Source organism: Centrocercus urophasianus, unplaced genomic scaffold, assembly GCF_019232065.1.
Source record: "Centrocercus urophasianus isolate 14NV4802_14NV808 unplaced genomic scaffold, USGS_Curo_1.0 seq_633, whole genome shotgun sequence".
NCBI lineage: Eukaryota > Metazoa > Chordata > Aves > Galliformes > Phasianidae > Centrocercus > Centrocercus urophasianus.
Genome location: NW_024885237.1, coordinates 1 through 19,879, shown reverse-complemented (window position 1 = coordinate 19,879; position 19,879 = coordinate 1). Strand labels below are relative to the sequence as shown.

The following is a 19,879-nucleotide window of genomic DNA, read 5'->3' as shown; positions in this document are numbered from 1 at the left end:
ATGGGTGCTGCATCCCACTGCAGGCACTGAGCTCTGCTGGATCAGCAGCTCACACCCACACTGGTGCAGGCAGATCCTCAAATGGTAATGACGGTGCTAATTAAAACTGTAATGCTACCTTTCCTTGGGCTGCCTCAGGCTGGGAGCAGGGGATGCTGGCTCTCCAGCAGCCTGATGTAAAGCCTGATGTAATAGCCTGGCTGAGGGTTTGGTGCTGCTGGGAGAGTTTCCTTCATCTTGTTCTGATGCCCCCAATGTGTCCCATCTCTTGGGTATGGTATGGCACAGCCACTCTGCCTACCTTGTCCCCCACCAGCTTCCCAGGGCACGTAACATGCTAAATGTTTTTGGCCACAAAGCACATTGCATGTTCAAATGGGATGCATGGAGGGCTGGGAAACGCTCGGTTGGGTTGGCCAGGAGCCCTGGCTGGGCACAGATCTGTGCCCTAAGCACCCAGCACTGCCCTGCTCACCCTCCCACCCCTGGGTTTTTTTTAAGCTGTGACTCAATGGGATCCTGCTCTGAAATCTGGATTTGCATGTATTCATCAGTGATGATGCTGAGCCCAAATGCCAAAAGGGAGGGGATGGTCCCCGCATTGCTGGGCTGAGCCCCTCCAGGCACAGAACCTGAGGCCAAGGAGCAATCAGTGTCTGTAATTAAAGGCCCTCAGCAAAGCAGGGCTGGTCCTTTCTTGCAGCACCTTGCCTCCTGCCCTCAGCCTTTCTATGAGTCAGGATACAGCAGGCTGTTTGCAAGTATAGATTGGGGATGTTTTTTCCCTTTTAATTTTTTTTTTTCCCAGGAAGAGGGAAGAGCAAACAATGAGGAAAGAGAAAAGTGAAGCATGAACCCAATGGGAGCATGGCAAGGTGGGGGGGGTTCCTGGTGAGCAGAGCTTTTGGAGGAGTGGCATTGCCCTCATCCCTGCTTGGTTTGTGTTTTGTGCTGGGAGAAGGAGGAGGAATGTGACAAAAACATCCCTGAGCTGCACGGTGCCACCCTGCTGGGGAGCTGCCATCCCTGTGCTTCTGCCCTGGTGGAGGAAATGTCCCTTTGTGCAGCCCCAGCGAGCGCTGCACATCTGGCTGACAGCTGCAGGAAGTGCCCCAGCAGTGAGGACAGCGGCCTGGAAACGTGTCCCTCCTGCACAGCTCCCTGTCCCAGCACCAGCAGTGGCAGAGCAGAGTCCTGAGTGCTGGGAGCTCAAACCCTCCTGTGCTGAGCAGAGAAGGAAATGGATTCCCAGCAGTGTGTGCCCAGCACTGCCCCACGGCCCTCCCTCTGCAGGAGGAGAGCTGGAAAAGCTCCTGCTCTCTCTGGACACTGCAGCAGCAACTCTGCAAATCCAACTGCCAGCACCCAGAGCTGGGCGTGGGGTCAGGATGTGGCCCTGCAGAGGCAACACATCGCCTGGGGTCCTACAGCCCCTTCCCCTTGGGCTGCTCTCCCCTCCTGCCTGCACGCTGCCACTGTCATCCTGAATATCACACAGATACGAGGAGCCGAAAGCTGCCTCTCTTCCTGCCAGGTTAAATTGCTCATTAGGAATGTCTATTATTTCCACAAGTCAACTTTCCCCTTCGTGGTATGTGTCCAGGGGTCAGGGCTGGCACCACATGAAAGCAGAGGGTATTCAATAACCTAGAGCCGTGGAAAGGCTTCGGTCCAACTCCAACCATGTTCGGGCTTTTATGGATGCAGCATGCCTTTCCCCATTTGTTTCCTATAAACAGCACATGGTAATATTTAGTAGGTTTCAAACAGAGCTTTTTGCATGTTCTCCCTTGCCTACAGTGAGCTACTTGGTAATAGACAGTTCTGTTTTGCTTAATGCCATTTTTGCTTTTTGTTCTTCCGGAGGGCCTGGGTTGGTTCTGACCCAGCTGCCCCTCTCAGGACCTCTGTGGGGATGAAATGCACGCATCCTGCTGCTCAGGGATGGAGGAACGATGACCCACGTGAGTGCTGCAGCGCCACGCAGCCCCTTCTGGGTGCAGGGGGAGGCCCACTGGGCTGCAGCAGCGGAGAGGAGGCTGCAGGGTGCTGAGCTCTCTCCTGCCCTGGAGCAGCCCAGGGGACGTGGGGACAGCCAGTGGTTGCCTTAGGGTGTGCTGTGCTGGCTGCAAGCCTCGCTTCTTGCTGCAGGCCAGAGGGCAGCACGTGATGCTGTGATGCTCGCCAGCTCCAGCCAAGGGGAAAAGCCCCTTCGGTGCAGGAGCTGCTGGCAGGGTGCCTGGCTGCACCGTGCCTGGCACCAACGGTTCGGTGCCCCTCAGTGCAAAGCTTTCATCTGCTCCCCATCCTTCCCCCCACCCTGGTGACACAAACCCTGAGCTCTGTGCCTGCCTGTGCCCAGTCCCGAAATGCGATGCCATCAGGGCTCAGGGACAACCGCTGCCGTGGTTAAATCCTCTGCCTGGGGGCAGCTGGGGGGCGAGGCAGCGAGCCCGCACCGCCAGAGCCCGGAGGACGGCTATAGGGCAGCAGCGCAGGGCACCTCGGCCCCCGGGGCTGCGAGCAATCGGGTAGGAGCCGGAGCTGGCGAGCTCTCAGCACCCTCTGCCGGCTCTGCTGCCCGGCCCCGGGCCCTCGTGCTTGAGATGGAGCCTCTGGGAGCTCTGAGCTGCGCTGCTCCTCTCCCACTCTGCCGCCCTGAGCCCAATTGGGGCCGTCACTCCCTGCCCTCGCACTGACTGTGAGCGCGGGGCTTTGGGCGCAGGGCTGAGCCGATGCTCCGTAGCAGCACCTGCACAACTCCTAGAGCTCGGAGGGCTCAAATCGCTGCTCCTGAAGAGATGCCGCACTCCCAGCACAGCGTGGCTGACTGCAGCGCTGCGCTGAGGGTACAGGAAGGGACCCGCAGCCTCCTGAGACGGCTTTTCTCTGCTCCGAGGAATCACAAATAGCATTTCTTAGCTGTGAGGGCAGCTCCGGGCTGACAGCAGTCTCTGCTGATGCACACGCATAGGTATTCACGGGGCAGAAAAATGCTGCTGCTCAAACAAGCAAACATTGACTGTCTGGTTTCCCAGCGCTGCCCCCAGCAGCAGCCCCAGCCCCAATCCCTCCCAGCAGCAGCTTTCACACAGCAGGCAGACATTCCTGCTGCTGTGCTCCCATCACCGGGCAGGGTGATGCACACCCAGTGCTGAGCTCAAAAAAGCAAAGGCAAACCAGTTGACACCGGGATTCTTTTAATGCAATAGCTTTGAAAATGCAGCCTTAAAATGATTTCTAATGGTCAACAACGTGAAACATCGGAGCTTTCCTACCTGTGCACCCCAAACCTGGCACCCAAACCCTTTGGCTGAAGGACTCCCTCGGGCAAAAAGGGACGAGGTGAGCTGTCCCGAGGCACCTGGAGAACCTCAGCAAGTGGCAGCACAAACTGTGCCCTTCTCTGCACCTTTCTCTCACACCTTACACTCAGGCACAAACCTACAAAGGTCCCCAGCCTGCCAGCTCCCCTCTTGGGGCAGTTAGAGCTGAGAGCCTCAGGCTCCTGGTTCTCTGTGGGTTTGTGTGCCTTCATGCTACGTAAAGTGATTTGAGAATTGAATGTCTGACTGTTTTCTGCCTGAACAGGATGGTGGAGGAAGCTGATTTTCCATCATCCTGCTTTGTGTGATATAATGCTACTTTATGCTTCCGCTCTGCAGAGCAGCAGGTGTCACAGGCTGCCAATTCAAGCAACGTGGGAAATTCTGCTGTAGCCTAAACATCTGTGTAAGAACATCCCCCCCTCCTCCTACCTGCTGTAACAGGAGAGCAGGCAATATTGCTGATACGAATTTAATACCTTCCAGTTGTTAGATTGAGTTTCTGGTTCTGTGGACTCAGCACACAGCCCCTGTGCTGCAGAACACAATGCAGCTCCAGCTGCTAGTTCCTTTCTCCCATCTAAAATGCTCAGTGGTTTTCCTATGCAACTTACTGGCTCTGCCCTTTAGGAGGGGAATGGTGAGACTTCACACAGCGTCCTGTTGGAGGAAGGTGTTGCTGGGTTTCTGCTTTCACCAATGCTGCTGTGAAGAGAAACAGCAGAAAGAACCACATGGGTCTCCTGAATCTGAGTGCTGTGTGCTGCTGCTGCTCTCTGAGGAAAGGAGCTTCCCCAGGAGGGTGTCAGGCATCACCCCTTGGTGTCAAGCCTGCATTTTGCTGGTACCAACTACAGAAATGCTGTGCACTTATCTCCAAGTGAATTTTGACCCTTTTTAAGGACAGCAGTTAACAGTAAGTCAGTGGGTTCTTATGCCTTAGCCTCCAATTCTAGTTATAAAACCTGGATTCAGGTTCGGACAGACTGGAGCTCTTTTAGAATCTGAGCAGTAGTTCTTTCACAACCAAACATCACAGTTAGAAATTAAGTGTAGAAAGAGTTCCCAGGGGAACATGAAAACGACATCACCTTATGAAAAAGCTTCAGAATGAACCTGTGAAACAAACAGCAACTAGATAATTGCCCTCTACAGAAAAATGGAAGTAACAGTAGAAGAATAGAACAACATCTTAAACAGTCAGTGAGTCAGTCTGAACGTACAGGGGCACTGGATCCCTACAGATCTGTGATGAAAGCTAAAGGCCAACACCAGCTGGTCCCCTCCAGCCTCAAAGGAGGCTGGGCTGTGATTCACTCTTCACCAGCTGGAAGATTGTCCTCAATCCGCCTGATGAACTTCATTCTTATTTCTGTGACGCTGTCTCCTTTCAGTGTGTCCTGGACAAACTTTACATCCACGGCCATCTGAACCTAGGTGATGGAAGAGAAAAGCAGAGCTCTTATCTCCTTTATAGAAGCAGCTTCCTGCCTGACCCTGAAGCTTAAGGACTCTGAGGGTATGATGTGCAGTGCAGAGCTCTGGGGAGGGACGTATCAGTTTTCAAGATCACAGCTTTCTGCATTTTGGCTTTCAGTGGACAGTGGGCACCTTGCCTAGACAAACAAAACACCTACGGGGTAACCAAGAGTCCCTTCAGAGATCAGAGTCCAATTAAGCCAATTAACCCCATCACTCAGTGCTACAGATCCCTGGATTATTCATATCCTGCTGGAAGAGAGACGTTGGCTCACCATTTCCAGGGCACCTCGCAGCACTCCACACAACAGGTTGGAATAGATGAGAGTGGAGTGGTTGTCAGGGAGCTCCACAAAGTCCACCAAGGGGTTGTTTTCTAAGATCAGAGAGAACTCATCACCTCCAGGACTCCAGTTGGTGATGCTCGGAGTGATGCCCAGGTACATTTTAAATGCTATCTGTTACGTCAAACAGAACACAAACGAGAATGTCAGTTACACTCTGCTGTTGGCGACCTCCTGAATACATTTCAGCATATATTTTCCACCATTCTTTCTCTCTTTATACCACAATCCCATCTGCAATCCTATGAAAGAGCACATGGTAAAACCCTGCCCACACGCTGCCTGTGCCGCTGAAATGAACGCAAGCAGCAGCAACAACCCAACGAAGCTGAGCTCTGCCAGTTACCTTTGCAATAACATCTGCAGTCTCACGGAAATCGTGGCACCTCCCAACATTGGATCGGGCCAGAAAATCTTCTATCAGCCGAACTCCTATGTTGTAACCCCTGTGAGAGCACACAAGAGGAACAGGCTATGGATTAAAGAGCACAGCTGCAGAAAAACAACGAGCGTCTACCAAAGTGGAGAAAGAAACACATGAATCTGGGGAGTAGAAGTACTGTGTAAAACTCAGTCTGCCTCGTTTCTGCAGCAAGCTTGAGCTCCTACAGCTCTGCTCCAGCAGATCCACTCACATTTTGTCAAGCTGCTTGTTGACATCTTCATCATTCTCGTAGTCCTTGCACAGCTGGGTGACCAGAGCGCCGTACGTCAGCGTGAAGAGCTCTGAGTTCTAGGCAGAGGTAAAAAGCAGTTAGCACGAGCCAACATGGAAACTGACAGCACTGCTGCATCTACGTCCAGCGCTGCTTCGAGTGGCCTGGAGAAGGGGAACAGAAAGCTGCCATCTCAGAGGTATTTGCTGTGCAGTAGGAGATCCCAGCTCTTATTTTGGCAAGGCAACTTCAGTCTCCTCGGACAGAGAAATGCTCTTTCTGCTTGGAACCAGAGAGCACTCGAGCACTTTTGCTCTCTCCCTCTCTCCACACAGCAGCACTGCTATCAGCAGGCCACACAGCTGACCTGCAGAGGCAAACCAGGAAGCTGTTCACACTCCACAGTCATTTTTAGCATGTCTTGTGAGCCACTACTGAGCATCGCTCTGCCTTAACGAGGACACCCCCAGGTAGCTGGAATGACACTTCCAGGTCATCTCACACGTGGTTCTGACCAGCTCCAGGCAATAACATGCAGCTGCCAAGGACCTGAATTTATTTCAGTCAATGACCTGGAGGTGAAGGGGCCTGCAGCTCAGATTGTGCCTCTTTTCTGTTTCAGAAACGCACTGCAAATTGGCAACATTGAGCAGACCTAATTTTTGGTCTTTTCAACAGGACAAAACGTTCTTGTCCATTCACAGATCTACTACATTCTGCTGCCAAGAAGAAGCGGTGCTTATCTCAACCCTGGAAAGTTACAGAAGCACATAAATCATATGCTGAAATCAGCTTCTCAGACCCAGAAGAGGAAGAGCAAGGAGTGTTCCAGGTCAGGTCAGCAGACGCACTGTGCACTGCTGCTGGCTGTGCTGGACTAGGAGCTGCATTACTTGCACTCTGCACAGATCTGCAGAGGACACAACAGGATCGTGTCTCCTTTCACAGCCATCACCACAGCTCCAGTGATTCACAGCACGTTTCCTTGGGAGCCATGAAGCAGATCAGTGATTACACGGCTGTAAAACAAAGGCTACAACAGGCTTCAGCTTTCCACGGAATCCAAAGCAAGCGTTCAGGAGCAAATAAGCTCATAATTCAACTTTCATTTCTGCTTTTGGTTTTAGCAATCGGAAACGTTAGAGAAAGTCTAATCTCAGATTAAAAGCCTATCACCTACCATGAGATGCATAGATGCAGAAGGTGAAATGAATGGCAAATACCAATACTACAGAATGAAAGCAGCAGGCAGGCAGAAAGGAAGGGAAAAGAGACAACATCAGAGTTAAGTGACAACACTGATTGCACGTCATTCCAAACAAGTTCACACCAAGCCGAGACACACAGGAGGAGCAGTGACTCCCAGACTGCAACACTCAACAAACAGAAACCAGGTTTGTTGGAAGAGACAGGGAATTCCATCTTGTCATTGTAACTCGTGAGGCCAACAGCAGCCAGCCAAGTGACTCCAAGAGTCCGAAAGGAGCCAGGCAGCTCTTGCTAATTTCGCTTTGTTTCAGAGCTGAAGAATTGACACAGACTTTGTGTTGCTTTGCCTTGCTTACAGCTCAGCCTTCGTCCTGGGAAGATAAAGCTTACTTAAGTGCTCAGCACTCAAGAATGACAAAGCGGAAGTCTCCTTGAGCTCTGCCGGCAGGGAAATTTGACAAACACGCAGAGAGGGGTCAACCATTTATAAGGATTTAAGCGATTTTAGTAAGGAGGGGCTGGAAGCTGGAGGGCGGGCGGGAGGTCCCGGCTGTTTGCGTGTAAAACGAAGCTCCCCCCACTGCTACCGGCCCCACAGCGCCCGGCGTGCACCTAAAACATTTCTAACGGCCTCCTCATTTCCGGGCAATCGAACGGAATCCGAGCGCCTCAGAGCGTTCCCGTTAGCTGTGCTTTTAGCAGCGCGATGCACTGAGGAGCCCCGCGCCAAAGCGGCTGCGGCCCACGCCGGGCCCGGCCCCTCCGGCACCCCCCGCCCCGGCCCGAAGCCGGAGCCGTTCGGGACGCTCCCGCCGGCGGCGCGGGGACCCGCGGGCCCCGCCAGGCCCCGCCGTTACCATTTTCTTGCTCTCGGTGCCGCGGCCGGCCTGGCGCGACATCCTGCCCGGCCCGCTGCCTCGCCCGGCCCGCCCTCCGGCACCGCGTCGCAAAGCATCACGGGATTCGTAGTCCGCGTCGCTTCGCCGCCCGCGTTGCGCGCCGCGCTCAGAACTACGCGCCCCGCAATGCAACGCGCTCGCTGAGTGCGCATGCGTCAGGTGGAGGGGGAGGGTCATCCTTCCCAGCATGCCCTGCATCACGTGACTACGAGGCGCCTACAAATCCCGTCGTGCGGCGCTGCTCTGCTGACTCTGCGCCCGGCAGGCGCTGGGGCGGCTGGGTAGCGGGGAGGAGCGTGCCGCTAGGGGGCGCGGCCGGGACTGCGAGGAGCTACGCCGGACCACAATGGGTGCTCGGCTCCGTGCAGGGCCCGTGGGCACCCAGCTGCCGGTAAGGAGCTCCCTGCGGCAGCAGTGATGTGCAATTAGGGTTGTTTTCATTATTTTTTTCCGAGCGAATAATTTTTATATCGGAAGGGAAATCCTTCGTGGAAGGGCCTCATCGTTACAGGAGGTGAAGCTCCTGGCAGAGGTGGGCTGTGCTTTCTGCACTGAGCTGCTTATGCTTCACCTGCTGGAGCTGCTGTGAGTAATAGGCGGTGTTGGGGGATCTGTGCCCCCCACTCGATTGCAGCCCCTCCAAGGACAACAAATCTGGAGGCGGTGCTGAGATTCTGCCTCTTCTCCTGGAGCCTTCAGCTTTTTTTTTTCCTCTGTTTTTAACCCAGATGATGAAGTTCTGGGCTGTGCTGACCCAGCCTGTTGTTATTCCTTGCATGAATGCTTGCAGCTGGGCAGCAAGGAGCAGCAACACCAGAGGGACCCTGCAGGATGTGCCACCCCAGGGGCTGTTCTAAAAGCACTTCTCCTCCTCCTTGGAATTGCAGTGCAGCCATGTCACCTGCACTGTGTGAGCAGCAGGTGCTGGGTGCTGCCAAGTGCCGGCCCTCACCTCGTGGTTTGTTTTGAGGGAGTGACAGCGTGAGAAAACCGCAAAGCAAACATCACTGGTGCAGTTGCCCATGGCTGCACGTGCTACTGTGTGTCACCAAGGCAGCCCTGTCCTGTTGCAGGGGAGCACTTGGGTTTTGCTAGAGCCAGGGGCTGCCCCGCCACTGTTTGCTTGGCCAGCAGATGGCAATAGTAGATGTGGGGCAGAGGCCTCCTGGTGTTTCTGCTTTGGCTTTTAGCCCTAAAGGGCCACGGCTTGTCCTGCTGGCAACATACCTTAAGTGCAAGAAGTCAGGCAGGTGGTGCCCTGAGCGCGGGGCTGTCCCAGCGCAGCCCGGCTGCTGCCTCTGCTGGAGCCCAGGACAGTCCTGCAGCAGGGCTCTCCCTGGAGCCGGGTTGGCTGCACAGGGTGGCTCTGCCGGTTCCTGCTGCGGAGCAGCCCTGGCCAGGGGCTGTGTGCGGTGGGCTGGAAGCCAGAACGCAGCCGTGCCCTGCCAGCTGGCAGAGATGGGTGGCAGCAACAGGGCATAGGAAGGGAGAATCCATACGGAGGGTCTGTTCGGGTTGGCTCACTCGCGGCCTCCCCTCGCCGTCGCGCACACGTGGCTCTTCCCACACCGCCATTCTCTTCCCGTTTCCCCTGGCCTGGGAGATCTGTGGGGCTCCGCTCTGGCTCAGGGCCGGGCTGCAGAGCGCTCCGCCCCACCGGCAGCACGCAGCGGATGCCGGGATGGGGCTGATCCCGTCGGTCTGAGCCGAGCCATGCCGTGCCGAGCCGCCGTCCCGTGCGTCCCAACCCCGAGGGCTCCAGTCCCAGCGCATCGCAGCGCGGTGTCAGCGTGGGTCGGAACCGTGGCGGTGCTGCTGTGCACGGTGCTGAGCCCTGGATGGGCTGAGGCGCAGCCCTTTCCTTTCCGAGACCCAACGCTGCCCTGGCACCGCCGCCTGGAGGACCTGCTGGACCGGCTGACCCCCGCCGAGATGGTGCTGCAGGTGAGGGCACGTTGAGGGGAGGGGGCACAGCCCTCAACTCCTGCTCAGCACCTGTGGCCCGCAGATGGCGAGGGGGGGAGCCCTGCGGAACGGCCCCGCACCCCCCATCCCACGCCTGGGCATCGCGCCCTACAACTGGAACACCGAGTGCCTGCGGGGCGATGCGGAGGCACCCGGCTGGGCCACGGCTTTCCCCCAGGCGCTGGGGCTGGCTGCTGCCTTCAGGTACGAGGGCTGGTGGTGCCCGTTGTGCAGTGGAGCCCGCACACACCGGCCCTGACACCCCCTTGCTCTCCCCGCAGCCCTGAGCTCGTGTACCGAGTGGCCAACGCCACGGCCACCGAAGTGCGTGCCAAGCACAACTCCTTCATCGCTGCCGGCCGCTACGATGACCACACGGGGCTCAGCTGCTTCAGTCCTGTGCTCAACATCATGAGGCACCCGCTGTGGGGCAGGAATCAGGTGCCGGCACGGAGGTGGGGTCAGGGTGGGATCCAGCCCCACGGGACCGTGCTGCAGCATCCTGAGGATGGCAGCAGCTCTGGATGAGGGCCGTGGGGGTGGGAGGTCTGCGGAAGCGCTGTGACCCTGCATCCCTCTGCTGCACCTCCAGGAGACGTACGGGGAGGATCCGTACCTGACTGCAGAGCTGGCCACGAGCTTTGTGCAGGGCCTGCAGGGTCAGCACCCCCGCTACATCAAGGCCAGTGCTGGCTGCAAGCACTTCAGCGTGCACGGTGGCCCTGAGAACATCCCCGTGTCCAGGCTCAGCTTTGATGCCCAGGTGAGCGCGGCGGGGGCACGGGGCAGTGGATGCCCCCCGAGTGCTGATGTTTCTGCCACCGTGTGCACAGGTGCTGGAGCGGGACTGGCGCACCACCTTCCTGCCCCAGTTCCAGGCATGTGTGCGTGCCGGGTCCTACAGCTTCATGTGCAGCTACAATAGGTAACTGAGCACGAGGGGCTCAAGGGGGGGTCGCGTGGCACTGCCCCTCTCCCCAGCTGCACTGTCCTGCTCCAACAGGATCAATGGCGTCCCTGCCTGCGCCAACAAGAAGCTGCTGACGGACATCCTGCGGGGCGAGTGGGGCTTCGAGGGCTACGTGGTGAGCGACGAGGGGGCTGTGGAGCTCATCCTGCTGGGGCACCACTACACACAGACCTACCTGGAGACGGCCATTGGTGAGTGGACAGGATGGGAGTGAAATGGGTGCCGCACGGCCACGGTGAGCGGTTCTTTGTCTCCAATGTTGCAGCGTCGGTGAACGCCGGCCTCAACCTGGAGCTGTCCTATGGTGTGAGGAACAACGTCTTCATGCACATCCCCAAGGCCTTGGCCATGGGCAACATCACGCTGGAGGTCTGTGATGGGGAGCCCTGTGCCCCGACTGCCCCGTGCCCGAAGTGTGATTGAGATTTTGACGCTGGGGTTTTGGCAGATGCTGCGTGACCGCGTCCGGCCCCTGTTCTACACACGGCTACGGCTGGGGGAGTTTGACCCCCCGGCCATGAACCCCTACAACGCCCTGGAGCTGAGCGTGGTGCAGAGCCCTGAGCACCGCAACCTCTCACTGGAGGCAGCCATCAAGAGCTTCGTGCTGCTGAAGAACCAGCGGGACACGCTGCCGCTCCGCGAGCTGCATGGCAAGCGCCTGGCGGTGAGACCTGGGCTGCTGCTCACCGGTGCATCTCTTTGTTGGCACGGAGCTGTGGGTGCCTGTCTTCACGCCTCTCCCCTCTGCAGGTGGTGGGTCCCTTTGCAGACAACCCCCGTGTGCTGTTTGGGGACTACGCACCGGTGCCGGAGCCACAGTACATCTACACACCACGGTGAGCCCCCGTCTGTCCTCGGCCCTGGGAGCACCTCGGGTGTGCTCTGCTCCTCTCAGCCCTTCCCTGGGGTGACGGGGAGCTGCCCCCATGGTGCGCTGACCCAGCCGTGCCCCACGCAGGAGGGGGCTGCAAACACTGCCAGCCAACATCAGCTTTGCTGCGGGCTGCCGGGAGCCGCAGTGCCGGGATTACTCAAGGGATGAGGTGGAGGATGCGGTGCAGGGAGCTGATGTGGTGCTGGTGTGCCTGGGGACGGGTAGGTTGGAGCACGGGGCATGGATGCTGTCGTGTGGGGAACGTGGGGACGGAGTGCAGCGCGGTGTCCCTCGGCTTCCTGCACACAGGGGTGGATGTGGAGATGGAGGCGAGGGACCGCGAGCACCTGTCCCTGCCCGGACACCAGCTGCAGCTGCTGCAGGATGCTGTGCGTGCAGGTAGGGCGCTGCACGTGGTCTGTGGGTAGGGGACACGGCACACGTCCCCCTCCAAGCCCCAAAGCAGCACCCACGGTGTGCTCATGGTGAAACCCCTCTCCTGAAGCTGCTGGGCACCCCGTCATCCTGCTGCTGTTCAATGCGGGGCCTCTGGATGTGAGCTGGGCACAGGAGCATGACGGCGTGGGGGCCATCCTGGCCTGCTTCTTTCCTGCCCAGGCCACCGGCCTGGCCATTGCCAGCATCCTGTTAGGCGAGCAGGGGGCCAGCCCTGCAGGCAGGCTGCCAGCCACATGGCCTGCAGGCATGCACCAGGTGAGGGCAGGACGCAGCTTCTCAGTGGCCACGGGGAGTCGCCAGGGACCGTGCTCACGCCTGATGGCCCTGCTGTGCCCATAGGTGCCCCCAATGGAGAACTACACCATGGAGGGTCGGACGTACCGCTACTACGGGCGGGAGGCTCCCCTCTACCCCTTTGGATACGGGCTGTCCTACACCACCTTCCACTACCGGGACCTGGTGCTGAGCCCCCCGGTGCTGCCCATCTGCGCCAACCTCTCCGTGTCGGTGGTGCTGGAGAACACGGGGCCACGTGACAGTGAGGAGGTGAGCGTGGCTGCTCCACGCATCTGTGGCCATCTGGGGGGCTCGGGTGAGGCTGGGGTCCCTCCTGCTGATCCCCTCCTTGCAGGTGGTGCAGCTGTACCTGCGCTGGGAGCAGCCGTCTGTGCCGGTGCCGCGCTGGCAGCTGGTGGCTTTCCGCCGCGTGGCCGTTCCTGCTGGTGGTGCCACCAAGCTGTCCTTCGGGGTGTTGGCTGCCCAGCGTGCCGTCTGGACCCAGCAGTGGCACCTGGAGCCCGGAGCCTTCACGCTCTTTGCTGGTGGGCAGCAGCCAGAGCAGCAGATGAGGGCACCCTCGGAAGTGTTGAGCGCAAAGTTCAGTGTCGCTGGGGCTGCCCGGGCACTGCACAGCTGCTAGAGGTGGGGATGGGTGTGAGGATGAGTCCTGGGGTGTGGGGAGCTGGAGGAAGGATGATGTGCAGTGGCTGTGCAGGACAGGGGGAGCACGGTGCTCTGCCTTGCAATAAAGTGCCCTCTGATCTCCAGGAGGCTGTGTCCAGCCAGCATGCTGTGTGTGTGTCCTGTGGCTACAAGCACCCATACGGTAGTGCCACCCCAGCACACGCTTCACCCCAGCTCAGAGCACCCAGAGCTGCTCTAGGGTTGGATCCAGCACTCTGATCAATTTCGTGCTGCACTTTTGCCCCCCAGCCCTCTCTCCTTGTCACCCCAAGGCTGTGCAACCACTCTCCTTCCTGGGGACGGATCCAGTCCTGCTCTGCTCGGGGCTGGGGGGGAGGTGCTCCCCTCTCGGTGCAGGGAATGTGCTGGAGCTGGCCCAGGCGGCTGGGCAGCTATAAATAGGGCTGGGGCACACGTGGGTCTGACGGCTGCGGGGCATGGGATGGGTGTGGGGCTGCAGCCACGTTTGGGGGGGGGGTAGAGAGGTTTGGGATCTTCTGGGGATGGCATTGTGGGGAAACGATCCCCCCCCAAGCCCTGAGCCATGGGGCAGGAGGATGAGGTGGGGCATGCAGGGACCGTGTGAGGCAGCCCAGGCCCAGCATCATGACATCAGGGCACTAATTACAGATGCTGCCTGGGATAATTACAGAGCTGGGGCAGGGCAGGGCTCAGCCTGATGCAGGCCCATTTATCACTGGTCCCCACCAGGCATCGTTTTGCAGCAGCCCCATAGTAAGGAGCTCAGGGCACAGACCCTCATTTGCAGGATCTCGTAGCGATCAGGGTCAGCATTTTGGGGTTCAGCTCGGCCTTGGTATGCAGAGCTATGGGATGGGAGCAGCCTGGGGAGGGGACAAAGTCCTGGGGCTGGAGGAGGAGGTGTGAGGCAGAGGGGTCAGGATGGGGTGTCCTGCAGCACTTTGCTCCATGATGTCAGCCCCGCCAGCAGGGCTGTGTTTGCCGCTCTCCCATCCCCATTTGCACCCATCCTGCCACAGTCACGGGGCAGTGCTGCTGCTGTAATTATCCTTCGATTTTGGGGGTGCTCAGCACCCTGCAGGCAGTGGGGCTGAGAGGTTGGGATGAGGCACTGGAACGAACTTCGGGGCTGGGGCTGGGTTGAGGGGGGACCTGTGGCAGCCCAATCTCATGGAGCAGGGCTGGGGGTCGAACCTTGGGCCAGGGGTCTGGGCAGCACAGAGGGATTTGGGGAGTGCAGCCAAGCGGTGCAGCTCAGGGTGTGCAGTGCTTGTGATGAGCTCATTGATTTTTCCGTGAGCTCGGCGGCAGTTCCCAGCATCCATGGGAACGGGGGGGGGGGGGGGGGGGTTGGAGCCAGCACCCCCAGCAGCGGCGCTGTGCCTGCAGCAGAGCAATCGATGGCAGTGCTGCTGCTTGTAAGAGGCACTGAGTGGGGCTGGCACAGCTCTGCAGTGCTGCTGCCCTTGGCCCCTGCCCCACATTGCCCTGAGGGAGCGTGGACCCGCAGCGCTGCGGTGCTCTGGGTGATTGCAGGCTGTTCCTCAGTGCCACCCTGAGACTCGATGGGGCTGTGCCCCATCCCATCCCCTCGGGGCTGTGTGGCTGCTAGGAATGTGGGGAAAATCCCAGCTCTGAGCCAGGCCAGGAGCCCACAGGGTGCAGTCAGTGATGCCGAGAGAGAGGCACCCAGTTTTGATGTGGGTGGTCACACCTATGGCAGCACGGAGCAGGTCCCTGTTGGTACCCTGTGCCCCCATCCCTGCTGGTTCCAACCTAAGGGTGTGCCAAGCTGCATGTCCCCATCTGATCTATGCACAGAGGTGACTCCCAGACCCGGCCAGCCCCCCTCACCCCTCTGTCAGCTCTGGGCCTGCCTGCTCCCATCCCTGAGTCAGAAGAACAGAGGGCAGGGGTTTGGGGAACCTGTTTGGCAGGAGGAGGGATGGCAGGGGATCTCCTGGCCTCGCGGTGACATCATTCCCAAAACAGGCGCCTCTGACAGGGCGATGCCTGCAGGAACCTGAACTGTGCATCACTGCATCCCCCTGCACCCAAAGGTGCTGCGGCCCCGTGGGTCGCCCCTGTTGTTGGGGTGAGGGTGGGATGTGGAGTGGCCCGGTGCAGTGGTGCATCGGCATCACCCTGTGGTGTGGAGCAGCTGCTGGCGGTGCTGGGGGCTTCAGGAGGCAGAGGGATGGGGGTGAGGCCCACAAATGGTGGAGACGGAGCTCTGGGATGGAAATGAGCGTCCCTTTGGGCTGGCGGTGACGGGGCTGCTGACCCAGATGGCGGTGGCTGTGCAGGCAGGGCAGGTTCTGCCTTCAGGTTCATACGCGCTGGGGACCGGCTCCAGGTGATGCTGGGAGAGGTGAGCGTGGTTGTGAGAACCGGCATTTGGGAGAAAACAAGAAAGGATGGAGGTGGGCGAACGCGGGGCTGAGGATCAGCCTCAACACCGGCAGCGGTGCCCGGAGCGGTGATATCGGGCGGAGCATCTCGGCTCCATCCCATCCCACCCCATCGGTGCCGGCAGGCGCGGGGCCGGGGCGGGGAGCTCCGAGATTCCTCCCCCGCGGGCCGGGGGGAGCCGGGGCGGCGCGGCGCGGCACAGCTCGGAACGGCCCGGCCCCCTGCACCGCCCCGCGCCATGGAGAGCGACCGCGCCGGGCGGGAGCCCCAACGCCGAGCTGCGCCCGGTACGGCTGCGGGGAGCGGGCCGGGTGCGGGATGCGGGCCCGGGGAGGGCGGGGGTGCGGGATGCGGCTCTGCGGAAGGCGGGGGGTGATGGCCCAGGGCCGCAGCGCGGTGCGGGTGGGGACGCGGGATGCGGCCTCGGTGCTCCGGAGCCGTAGGGGCGGTGGCCGCAAAGCCGGGAGGGTGCGGTGCGGGGCCGGGCGGTGGTTGGGGCCGAGGGGGATGCGGGGAGCGGAGGGGCCGCCCGCAACGCGGGGCCGGGAGCGGACAAAGCTCGGCGGCGCGGGGCCGCCCCTCCATTTTGGCGGAGGAGAGGAAGAAGGGGGAGGGGAAGGGGGGGAGCGCAGCCCCCGGCCCCGCGGCGCGCTGGAGCCCGTGCCCTTGGGGAGTCCTCCCCGGCGGGGTGCGGGGCATCGTCCCCATCCGCTGCTCTCCGCTCCGCACGGAGCGCTGCGAGGCGGTGCGGGGCGGGGGCGGCCCGGGCGGGGCTGAGCGGCGCCCGTCGGTGCCCTCCCGGTGCCCCGGGCTGAACTCCGGTGCGATCGGGCAGAGGGCGGCGGTCCCGCTTTGCTCCGGGCCGTTCTCCGGCTCTCCCGGCCCCGAGCGGTGCTTTGTGGCGCCGCTTCCACCGACGGAGGAAGAGGAGAAGCTCTCCGCTCTCCGCTCTCCCCTCCCCTCCCCCCCCGCCCCCCCCGGCCCCGCGCAGCGCCGCGCTGTGATTCATCGGGGCGGGGGAGGGCCGCGTGCCGGCCCGGTGCCGTGCGGCTGTTATCGGGGCGCGCAGAGCCGCATGCCCGCTCCCAGCCGCTCTCGCCCTACAGCGCTGCAGACATTTTGTCTGCGTCCCACCCGCTGCTCCTCCATCCGCAGCACCGCCGAGCATCGCTGCGCCTTTCGGTTCCCTGCTTCGCTTCGGCTGCCGCCCCAAAGCGCGGCCCGTTGGCGTCGGAGCTTCCCGGGGATGAGGCCGCCCTCGGCTGCGTGCAGAGGAAGCTCCGCTCGGCGCACGGGTCCTCCTGCAGAGCGGAGAGCTGCTGGCTGAAGCACATCCTCACCCCTCGGTCGGGTGACCCTAGCGTGCGTTCCGTGCCTCACCCTACAGCAGTCCCAGACACAGTGGGTTCCCCTTTCCTGGCCACCAGCGGGATGCAGAATCAGCACGCCGCAGAGCAGGGCGCAGGGCAGGCACAGACGGTGCTTATTTGGGTCCCGTCGGGCTCTCCTGGCACGGGGCAGCAGGGGGTGCAGGGCAGCTGGTCGCCTGCCAGCGCCGGCGTTGGGAGCAGGGAGAGCCTGATGGAACCAACGTGATGTGACGTGTGGAGCAGCGATGTGACAGTCACGGTCGCGTGGTGCCACGTCCAAAATAGTCGGTATGGCTCTCAGCTGGCTGTGAGCGGGGCTGGGGACCGAACAGTGCGGCGAGGGCGGCCTCGTGGGATCCCACAGAGCACCCGGTAGGTGCCCACCTAATAGAGGAGCTGCATTTTAGAGGTGCTCTCCACAAACCCTGCCCCCAGCAGAGCTCAGCCCCTTGCCCTGCCTGCAGTGCTGCTTCCCGGTGCGGTGCCGGCTGCTGTGGGTCACCCCAAGGACGTGGGCACCTCCTGTCGCTGCTCTGCGCTGTGCAGACGGATGGCAGTCAGGTGCTGCCCACACCCCGGTCCTGTGCCCTGTGTCTGGGGTGATGGAGCCCAGGAGCAGCCTGGGCACGTTCTGCTTTCCTCTGGGTATATTTTAAACCCTGGAAACCCCCCAGCTGTGGCCACAAGATCCCATCTCCCAAGTTCCCCTTGTTGCTCTCCAGTTCCCCACACCTCTGTTGGTCACAGCGCCCTTGCACCCTGAGTATCCGTGTCCCAGAGCAGGGCTGGCCCTAGGCAGGAGCAGAGACCCCTGGATAGGGATGTGCAGGGGACATGCATGGGATGCTCACTGTCCCCACCCCTCAGGGATGTGTGATGCTGCACATTCCCAGGAGCCAAGTGGGAGTGGGCACAGCACGGTGCTGTGGAACGGAGGGGAAAGGGTCTCTGTGCACCCTTGTGAATGCCACAGGGCTCTGGTGGCCTCGGCAGCCCCTGTCCCTGTCGAATACCCATACCTGCTCCATGCAGGTGGTACTGGGAGCTGATGGGGACACAGAGCAGCTCTGGAGGCTCAGCCTTCCCCGTCTGTTTGCGAGGCTGGTGGTGCTGTTATCAAGGTGGGGACACAACTGGAGAGGGGACATGAGTCCCCCAAGGACACGTGTGTATCCCCACCAGGCCATGCAGAGCCGTCGGTGGCTTTGGGGCTGAGGTTTGCACCGAGTTCTCATCTCTGGGCACCACACAAGCTATCCTCCACCCCAGCCAGGGACATGTGCCCTGGGGCGGTGGTGGCCAAGCAGCCTGGATCTGTGGTCCCAGCGCTGGGACACCATGGATGAGCTGCACTGCACCCACCTCCCTGTCCCAGATTGGGCTCAGCCCCATCCGGTGTTCCAGCAGCCAGAACCTTTGTGCCAAAACGGACAACCTGGGGATGCTGCAGTGCGGCCGGCCGCTCAGCGGGTATGTGAGGATAAATTGGGGGGAGCCGAGGTGAAGGTGCTGTGCAGCCCTCCCTGCCCTCCCCGCTGGGAAGCCCCCCAGGGCCCCTCTGCAGTGCTGGGCTCAGGCTGCTCGCCTTCTCCAACCCCCCGGGGTTGTGATGTGCTCTCGCTTCATCGCACCGGGAATTGCCTCCGCCTGGCTGAGCAGCGCTGGCCGCGTGCCGGGCAGGAGGTGCCGGTGGCACTCGGTGGCACATGGGTGTGCTGGTGGCACAGGGACCCACGAGAGGAGCCAGGTGGGCTCTGGCACCGCAGCACTCTTCCAGCAGGGCCGGCTGGAGGCACAGCACCTCACCCCACGGCCATCCCAGCATCCCACTGAGGTCACACTGCTCTGCGCGCAGCGATGTCTCCTCTGCGGGACAGCAGGGCTGGGGGCTGTGGGATGCAGTGTTTGGGGCTGGGAGCTGATCCCCTCTGGAATGCCCCAGCGTTGGGTTTCAGGGCAGCTGCTGTGCTGCGGCAGCGACAGGGACAGATGGTGCAGGGCCGCTCCTGGGCTGTGGCTTTTGGGGTTTGTGGCTGTGCCCCACGGCGCTGGGTGCTGCTGTCCCCATGGCCATCGGGGCGGGACGGATCCTGCCCATGGGCTGCGTGGCAGCTCCGTGCCCTGTGGCGATGGGTGGCTGTAGGGACTCGGTGCTGCTTCTCACGCTGCAAGGATGGGGTGGGATGTCCATCTGCTGCGTGGTGTCAGCCTGAGCGGCGTCCCGGCTCAGCTGGTGGGCTGATCCCCGTGGGCTGCATTGCTGCAGTGCCTGTGGGTGGGAGCGGGGAGGGGTGGGAGCCCTTGTCCTTTCTGGCTGTGCTGAGGCTGTGGGTGTGTGGGAGCAGGGGACAACCTCCTTCCTGCAGCACAAATAGCCGGAAAGCAGTAGGAGGGCTGATCCTGTGCTGAGCCCATCCGAGGAGCGATGCGCCCACGGGGGGGGGGGGGTCGTGGTTGGGTGCAGTCCCCCATGCGGTGCGGCTCAGCGCTGTCCCCGTGCTCGTCCAGCTACGGTGTGAAGGAGCGGCGCCGGCCGTGTTTGCACAGCCCATACTTTGCCCCTCTCTGAAGATTGCAGAGAGTTCCACAAACACGGCTGAGCGGTGCGGGACGGCGCCCCGTGGGGAGGATCACACACTGGGGCCGTGGGTCCCCGGTGTCCTCACTGCAGTCAGAGCTGGGGCCAACGCGCATAGCAGTGCCAGTGTTGGTGGTGCCCATGGGGCTGGGCTGGGCAGAAGCACCGACCCTTCCTGCTGCACAGGAATCAGGGCTGTGATCCTAAATGGAGCACTTGCATGGGGCAGACAGTCTGAGCAGCATGCTGCTCTCCGCAGGGTGCTCTGGCTGCACTGCACCCTGCATGGGTCACCCCCACACAGGTCACCGCTCAGTGCCAGTGGTCCATTTGGGTCCACGCACAACGGAGCAGGCTCTGAGCAGACTCTCAGCCCCACAAGCTCGGGGA

At 60.8% G+C, this 19,879-nt stretch overlaps 2 protein-coding genes across 3 annotated transcripts; one reads left to right on the top strand and one right to left on the bottom strand.

Annotated features, from left to right (window-relative positions):
• Positions 1 to 3,183: 3,183 nt before the first annotated feature.
• Positions 3,184 to 7,935, bottom strand: TRAPPC3 (trafficking protein particle complex subunit 3). The gene is made up of 5 exons (XM_042836812.1): positions 7,872 to 7,935; positions 5,785 to 5,882; positions 5,496 to 5,595; positions 5,081 to 5,263; positions 3,184 to 4,759 (listed from the first exon to the last, which is right to left on the bottom strand). The coding sequence occupies exons 1-5, from the start codon at positions 7,911 to 7,913 to the stop codon at positions 4,640 to 4,642; spliced, it is 543 nt and encodes a 180-aa protein (XP_042692746.1). The 5' UTR covers positions 7,914 to 7,935; the 3' UTR covers positions 3,184 to 4,639.
• Positions 7,936 to 8,219: 284 nt separating this feature from the next.
• On the top strand, positions 8,220 to 13,249 carry LOC122170158 (probable beta-D-xylosidase 2). Of its 2 annotated transcripts, XM_042836813.1 has the most exons (15): positions 8,220 to 8,304; positions 8,391 to 9,857; positions 9,922 to 10,082; positions 10,160 to 10,319; positions 10,471 to 10,641; positions 10,712 to 10,803; positions 10,882 to 11,039; positions 11,114 to 11,217; positions 11,297 to 11,515; positions 11,602 to 11,687; positions 11,810 to 11,946; positions 12,035 to 12,124; positions 12,231 to 12,439; positions 12,524 to 12,730; positions 12,816 to 13,249. In XM_042836813.1, exons 2-15 carry the CDS (start codon positions 9,627 to 9,629, stop codon positions 13,101 to 13,103), a joined length of 2,313 nt encoding a protein of 770 aa, XP_042692747.1. In that variant the 5' UTR covers positions 8,220 to 8,304; positions 8,391 to 9,626; the 3' UTR covers positions 13,104 to 13,249. The 2 variants fall into 2 exon arrangements, with proteins under 2 accessions (XP_042692747.1, XP_042692748.1); XM_042836814.1 differs by having other exon boundaries at positions 8,245 to 9,857.
• The last annotated feature ends 6,630 nt before the right edge of the window (positions 13,250 to 19,879 follow it).

Excerpts from the sequence above, each read along its gene's own strand:
- TRAPPC3 (XM_042836812.1), bottom strand. The coding sequence starts at position 7,913 with ATGTCGCGCCAGGCCGGCCGCGGCACCGAGAGCAAGAAAATG. Across the intron at positions 5,264-5,495 it reads CTGCAGATGTTATTGCAAAG|ATAGCATTTAAAATGTACCT; the intron begins GTAACTGGCAGA and ends TTGACGTAACAG. Across the intron at positions 4,760-5,080 it reads TGCGAGGTGCCCTGGAAATG|GTTCAGATGGCCGTGGATGT; the intron begins GTGAGCCAACGT and ends TCCATCACCTAG.
- LOC122170158 (XM_042836813.1), top strand. The coding sequence starts at position 9,627 with ATGCCGTGCCGAGCCGCCGTCCCGTGCGTCCCAACCCCGAGGGCTCCA. Across the intron at positions 11,516-11,601 it reads TGCATGGCAAGCGCCTGGCG|GTGGTGGGTCCCTTTGCAGA; the intron begins GTGAGACCTGGG and ends TCCCCTCTGCAG. Across the intron at positions 12,125-12,230 it reads GCAGGATGCTGTGCGTGCAG|CTGCTGGGCACCCCGTCATC; the intron begins GTAGGGCGCTGC and ends CCTCTCCTGAAG.